The sequence below is a fragment of the Nannospalax galili genome, unplaced genomic scaffold, assembly GCF_000622305.1.
Source record: "Nannospalax galili isolate Female #2095 unplaced genomic scaffold, S.galili_v1.0 scaffold329, whole genome shotgun sequence".
NCBI classification, from domain to species: domain Eukaryota; kingdom Metazoa; phylum Chordata; class Mammalia; order Rodentia; family Spalacidae; genus Nannospalax; species Nannospalax galili.
In genome coordinates this window covers 3436800-3444320 of record NW_008360321.1, presented here as the reverse complement: position 1 = coordinate 3444320, position 7521 = coordinate 3436800, and the positions used below count along the sequence as shown (strand labels likewise).

The 7521-nt window shown below is 36.4% G+C and overlaps 1 protein-coding gene across 1 annotated transcript in view; it reads right to left on the bottom strand.

Annotated features, from left to right (window-relative positions):
- Rhag (Rh associated glycoprotein) overlaps positions 1 to 3775 on the bottom strand; it is a 28970-nt gene extending 25195 nt beyond the window's left edge. Inside the window, exon 1 of the mRNA XM_008825235.1 lies at positions 3619 to 3775. Coding sequence (XP_008823457.1) covers positions 3619 to 3775 — 157 coding nt within the window. The remainder of the gene's footprint in view (positions 1 to 3618) is intronic.
- Between the last annotated feature and the right edge of the window lie 3746 nt (positions 3776 to 7521).

The window sequence follows — 7521 nt, the reverse complement described above, 5'->3', positions numbered from 1 at the left end:
TTACCATTGAAATCTACCTGATGACTTTATATCCGTGCTCAGATGCCAAGGAGCTCAGAAAGTAACCGACTGTGACTAGTAATAATCAGCTATATAGAGATTAGAAACGCATATGCATCTTAATGTCAATTGCATTAAAAATGAAGTTTCCTATATGAAACTCTGTATTTTAATAATGAAATGGAGATCTTTTTAAAGGTTAAAACTTCATTTAATTTTATGTCTTATAGTGTTTATACAGAGTACAATATTGTATAACTGTATTAATTTAACTGTAAACCTAAAAATTTACAGCCAGTTTTGAAAGAGAAGCATCTTAGCTCTGGAAATTGTTACTGAATATGTCAATGCTGTTGTAATGAAATGCCTCTTCTAATTATATGGTTATTAAATAAATAATTAAAAAAATATGTGTATGAGTGTAATGCTTGCATGTAGGTGGGTGTACCCGTGTCATGCAGTTCCCCAGGGAGGTCAGGAGAGGGTGTCAGATCCCCTAAAACTGGAGTTACAGATGCTTGTTAGCTGCCCTTTGGGTGCTGGGAATCAAACCTAGATCCTTTGCAAGAGCAGCCAGTGCTCTTGACTGCTGAGCCAGCTCTCCAGCCCCAAGTATATGCAGTTTTGCAAATTAGTATCTCAGGGGTCGTTCATGACTTAAAACATGGTATTCAGGGGTGCGACACACTTTCATCATGTGTCTAGGAATATGCACATATTTAAGGACTGAATGACATCATACTCCACTATTAGAAAATCGCACAATAGTACAAGTCATTGGAGAAGAAAATAAGCACACGTCTGTTTTACTTAAAGTGGAAATTGCCTCACCACCCTATCTTACATATTTGTGAAAAACTGAAAACCTTTTAGCACTCTGACTGGGATTTATATTAGTGCCCTGTGAATATCTTAGGTAGGAAATTTCATCTTTACTATCTTGAGTCTTTTGAATGTGGCACAGTGCATTGCACTAGGTATGTACCCCAGATGTTTGTTGATTTGACTTGGACATTGTTTTCTCCCCAATGATGAATATTAACAACTTGCTCTCTAATGACTTACACTGCTATATGAACTTTGTATATGTCAATTGTTTGAAATGTAGAGGAAATATGTAGATAAAATCATTCACTTTCGTAGACAATTCTGTAAATTGTTTTCACAAGGATCTTAGAACTTTCTAAAAATTTGGGATGTGAGAACCATCCTTACAGAAGACAGATTCTACATTGTGTATAGATCTTGTAACTAATTAGCTAACTAACTAACTAACTAACTAACTGTATAAATAAAATACACACATTTAAGTGTTTATACAGGTACATCTTTTTCTTATTCGTCATTGCAGTAAACAGGAGGAAGCTAATTTAATTGTATGCAAGGGATACCTTGAGGTATCAGGGCTTAGGTCACGTGTCTCTACTCAAGAAAGGATGAAAGGTCGTAATGTCTTATCTTGATGCACTCCTTCCCTCATCTTGCTTCATTTATAGCTATGACATTTTATTACTATCTAAGCATACACATATACACATATAGATGGTCACCTACTTCTGAAACAAGTAGTCCATGAAGATACAGACTTTGCCCATTTTCTCTGTTTCATTCATCGGCTGGTGTTTAAACCTTGAAAATTCTTTTTAAGAATTAGAAGAATAAATATTTTTGATATATTATAAAATTAATGAATTTCTCTGTTCCCTACAAGTCACATAAGTGATGTGATTATTACATATATTAGAAATGATTTGTGTAGCACAATCAACATATAAATTAATATATGGATTTAAGGTATAGTGTTACATTTTTGTATGCATATGCATTGTAAAATAAAATGATCACCATAATCAAGCCAATATACCCACTACCTCTATACAGTTACAACCATGCATGTATAGATAGATGTGTGTGATGAGAAGATTTAAGATCTATGCCCTTAGTAAGTATAGGCTTACAACACAGCATTAACTCTCACTGGCATGCTGTACACTAGCTCTCCAGAAAATATTCATCTGTTGCTAAGCTTGTGAAGAATTAAAAATTTTTATAACTTCCCTCTACTTTGGCTTTTATCTCATTCTGAATTTAAATTTTACCTAGAGTCTTTGACACTAGCCCTACATGGTTCAGCTTCAATTGTGAAAAATTTTAGAATCTTAAGGTTTTAATATTTTATTTTAGTAATCTCAGACAATGTTTTTGGCACCTTGTTTATGATACTGTATTGTATGTCTTTGTTTCCATATGCACTAGACAGTGGAGTCTTACTGTAAAGGAGCTGCATTTATTTTTTCTTTCAATAAATTTGTTACAGTGCACTCACGGCACTTAAAATACTTATTAAATGAATGAAAGGTTAAATAAAGATGATATATAATGGCATAGAATTGCAAATAATTGTTTGTTTTATTTGTCTCCAACTTGAAAATTACAAAATTTAATCAATAATCATCTTAAATACTTGTGAAATGCAAAGGCAACTGGCCTCAGAGTCTGGCCTATGATCCAAATTCTACTCTAAACTTTCAGTTTTGAATTTTCACTGAGTCACCATTGGCCATAATTTCTACCTGAGAGTCTTCCATGTTATATTTAATCCTTCAAAAAAGTTTAGGAATGAAAGCACAAGTGTCAAACTATTTTTAAGACGTTTGGAATGTGCTGCAAACAACAATTATTAAGTTATTTTTAAGGTTTTTGTTTTTTGTTTCTTTTTTTGAGACAGGGTATCACTGTAGCCCTAGGTGGCCTGGACTTCTCTAAGTAGACCGTCCTGGGCTGGCTTCGATCTCACAGAGATCTGCCTTCCGAGAGCCGGGATTAAAGGCAGGCGTCATCATGCCTAGATGTTTCTAAGTTTTTAAAATTGTTTGAGCTTTATTTTTAAAATGTAGAAAATAATGGTCTGCGATCATCTTCTTTGCTGATAAATGTGTTAGTGACTGTGTCAGGCTCGTACTAAGACCTCAGTAAATGTAAATATATTAAATATTTCATAGCCTGCCCTTCCAAACTTGAAGCACAATTATTCTTTTCCTTTAGCCATCCTCCTAAGGGAAGAAATGCACTTTTCTTGTAAATTCCATGCTCAGTTTTCATTTCAAAAGAACAAATTGCCTTCCTTTCATAACACTAAAAACCCTAGAATATATAAATAAGTCCAGTGACTTCCCACATCATCCTAAACAACTCTTTTTGTGCTTAAGGACCCCATGTGAAATCCTGGCTTCCTTTCTTTTCACTCCATTTTATTCCTTTCTCTCTCCTACAAAGCTGCCTTTGGCTCTTTTCTTGGGTGTAAAGGTAGCTTACACTCTTACTCCTTGAAGAGCTGCTGATGAAATCCAAAGGACAAAGTAGGCCATTTAGTAGTAAGGATGCAACACATTAAAAAACTGATGAGTTATATTAATTTTGAGCTCATTGTTCTGACAAACCTTTCATCATAGACAGAGAACAAGAGGCTTTAGTAGACATGTGAAGTACTCGCAGCACACATAACTACCAGATCATTCTACCAGGAGCTCAAGAGCTTATGATATTAGTATTCAAAATTTTCACATTCTGAGACTCAGAGGAATCCCAAAGTATGTAAGAAGTAAATTGCCTACTCACAGGGATATAACTGAGGAAACTGGTCCACTTTTGTTGACTTCGTAGCGTTGCCTTGTGGGGAAGCATTCTGATCTGTCTCATACTCGACAAATAACCCAAATAAAACAATCATAGCAACTTCCAGGCCTAAGGCCGTGAGAGAGAATTTGAACCTCATGTCTGTGGCAAAGGACAGAGTTGTAGTGAGTGCTTCACAGGCTGCGAGGACTTGATAAGCACAGAGGACGTCTCCCTGTGTAGAATTAGGCTGCGTGTACAAAGCACTCCAATGACGTCACAAGAAAAAAAAAAAGCAGGGCAAGACTTTAAAATCCCCCACCCATTGGAAGGCTTATGCTCTGTGATCTGATTATTTTCAATGCTGAGGAATACACTGGAATGTTGGGAGAAAATCAGAACTATTACACAATGCGGAGTGGAAGACATTAAATGGCCCACTGTGCGGTGTCTAGAATATATCTAACCTAATTCAGTAGACACTTTTTCGGCCCCTTTTACATGCCAGGCACATCCCTAGGTTCTCTTTTGGAGACGCAACTCTAAACGACGGGTTTTACCAACTTCTTTGAAGAAATTAGTTTAGTTGAGATGGCAGAACTATAAGGAAGTGATTGTATGAAAACAAGTAATAAAACAGTGGTTACATGAGACTTTTAAAAATGACTAGAAGAGTTAAAAATTCTCACCACATACAATGACTACTGGGCAGAGATAGAAATACTTAATGCTCCGATTGGATTAACACATATTATGTATAAAACTGTGTATGTACTTAGTTATAATGTCGATGGTAAGACTATAAAAATAAAAAAAATATTAGACAACATAAGGTAAGACATACTTTTACCTTTCATACATAAGTAATATGATTATGGTTATAAAAGTATTAGCAAACAAGTTCTATTGAACCATAATGTTATCTTTAATACATTTTGTTTTAGAATGTGCTTACTCTTCTGTGAAATAACATTGATATGGAAACTAAACATGGACTAGGCTTTTACCAGTGAGAGTTAGTGGGAGCAGTGTACATCTTGGAAGAACATGGAAGGTTTAGGGAGAAGCAATTAGTTAAACAAGCCTGGAAAACAGGTGAGATGGGGAAGGAAGAATGGAAAGGCTGGAAATAGGCTGTTCTGTTAACTGACTGCCCTGTAAAGGGCCTTACACTCAATACTAAGGATGCTGGATGTTGGTTTTTATCCCATTGGCAATGAGAAATATACAGCACTGTAAGAACCAGCTTTGGCCATTGAGTTTGATACTTTTTCTTTATCCTGTACTCTGATTTATGAAAATGTAAACACACAAATACACAAATGTATTGAGATGTATGTTTTGTCTTATAAAAGGGGAGAATGAACTTAATCAGGGAATATTTTCTTGACAGATGGTATAAATAGGATGATAAGCAATTCAGAACTACAATGTGGATGGAGGATTTCTTGCCTCCATCCTCATGTTGTTCTCATAACAGAACTGATCTGTCTCTGAAAATGTAGTTAACAGCTAAAGTTCCCTTCACTAACCCCCATTTCCAAAAATTTCTATGCAAAATATGAAGAAAAGAGTACACATTACTCCTAGACCATATAGTCTACACCACGATAAATATTTATTTGAAAGGAAGAGAAACAAGACAAAACTCGGTGGGGGCTGGAGCGATGGCTCTGTAGTAAGGTGCTTGCTGTGTAAGCTTGAGGACCCTCAGGTCTCAAGTATCCTCAGTCCTTATTTGAGAAAGCTGAGCATGATATTACATGTCTGTAATCCCAGTGCTGGGGGATAGAGACATGAGGATGCCCAGCACTGCTGGCCAGGCTGTCTAGTCAATCAGCAAGCTTTAGGTTCAGAAAGAGGCCCTGCTTCGAAGAATAAGATGGAGATGACTGAGAAGTAGAGTTGAAGACAACTTCTACATGCACCAGTGCACATGTCACATATACACGAACGTGTGCATGTATCAATCATGCACACATATACCACATACATGTTATATACACATGCCACACATACAATATAGCAAATACATGTTTGTATATATCTGCATATCTTTGAGGACCTTTCCACAGTAGAACATGAGATCTTAGGACTAAATTACTTCTGGAAATTAAAAAAAATTAATTTTTTTTATGTGCATGGGTGCTATGCCTGCATGTAAGTGCACCCATGTCATGCAGTGCCTGCCTAGGACAGAAGAGGGCTTCAGATCGTTTGGAACTGGAGTTATTGATGGTTGTTAACCACCATATGGGTACTGGGATTCAAACCCTGGTTGTCTGCAAGAACAGCCGGTGCTATAAATCACCAAGTCATCTCTCTAGCCTCCTGGAAATTTATAAATGTATAATTTGAATACTTGGACCATAGCCATACAAATTGTTCATTATAGCAGGTACATCAGGAGAGTGTCACCTGTCCATGGGAACATGTGTGCACATGCCATACTTTGATTGCTGATTTTATGGTGACCTTAAGGGTATTCATGAGAATTTCAGCAAGTCATAAACTTAAAATATTTATGTTAATAAATCATGTAAATGTTTTTGTAAACCAAGTAACAAATTATACATTGTAGAAATATCTAAATGTCATAAATCAGTATGGTTCAAACTATTTAACAAAGTGATAGTACATGTTAAGTAATCCAAGCCACATCACCTTGCCCATTCTCTTGTAGCAGTGCAATAATTGTTCAGCACAGTCAGAACAGAGCTTTCTATCCATAAAGGTGATGTGAAAGATTTGACTTCAGTCGATTTTCTTAGAGAAGTTGCTCCCCTTGTCCTATATGTTGACCATTTTATTGAAATAAATTTCATCATGAACCACCTTCGAGAGCTCTCTCATTAATTTTTCACACACAATTTGTTCTCTAATTGGAACAGTGCCCTCACAGGTCCTGTCCTCTCTCCTTTCCTATCATTCTTCAGCTGTCAGATTTTAAAGTGTTACTTGCTAAGCAAGTCTCTCCTCTATCTCACAGTTTAAACCAGCTTCTCCTTGTTATTTCTTTGTATTAGTCAGACTTTTGAGATAAATAACTTGTAAGAGAAAAGATTTATTTTGGCTCAGAGTTTTGGAGGTTTAAGTTAAAGATTGGGTAGCCCTCCTGCCTTGGCCTTAGACAGGTGTGTATATGGTGAAGCAAACTGATCTCCTGGCTCAAAAGTAAATGAGAGAATGAGAAGGGACGAGGAACTCATGAAGCCCTTTGAGGGCTTGCCCTCAGTGCTGTAAGGACCAACACCGGGTGCCATTTAATGCAGCTTTTAATTACTTCCCTATAGTGGCAACCCAGGGATCAAGCCTTTAACACATGAGGCTTTGGAGACATTTAATGTTCACACTGTAACATTCAGACTGTGGTCTTTTCTGACTGTACTATATTTATATCTAATTTGAATAAAAGACTTTAATAAACTGGTCTATAACTTATGGGGACGAGATACTCTGTCTCTTGCATGCTGTTTATTTAATGTCAATAATGTGCCCATCAAAGTATCATTAAGTGTATCATTATTTAATTATTTATCATTATATTAAGTATCATTAAGATCAGTATCATTAAATGAGCTTAATTAGGTGTGGGCTTGAAGGAGAAAGCAAAGAAAGTAATCTAAATGGTATGTGGAAGGAGCTAGGGACAGCCTAAGCTTAACAAATTTATTGTTAGGTTATGGGTCTGTAGAATCTCAGCAGTAACTCAAATATTGTTGATTTTCTCATTGTTTCAACAAAGGGGGCTCATCATTAGAATCTCCACGTTTGTAGCAAAACTGAGCATTTAACTCAAGCCAGGAAGCCTGGAAAGATCTGGCAGGAGGCAAACCTGGCAGTGTGAACCTGGAAGCTCCGACTGTCTTTTACAACCATCTCTTCTGACACTGTGAAGAAAACGGG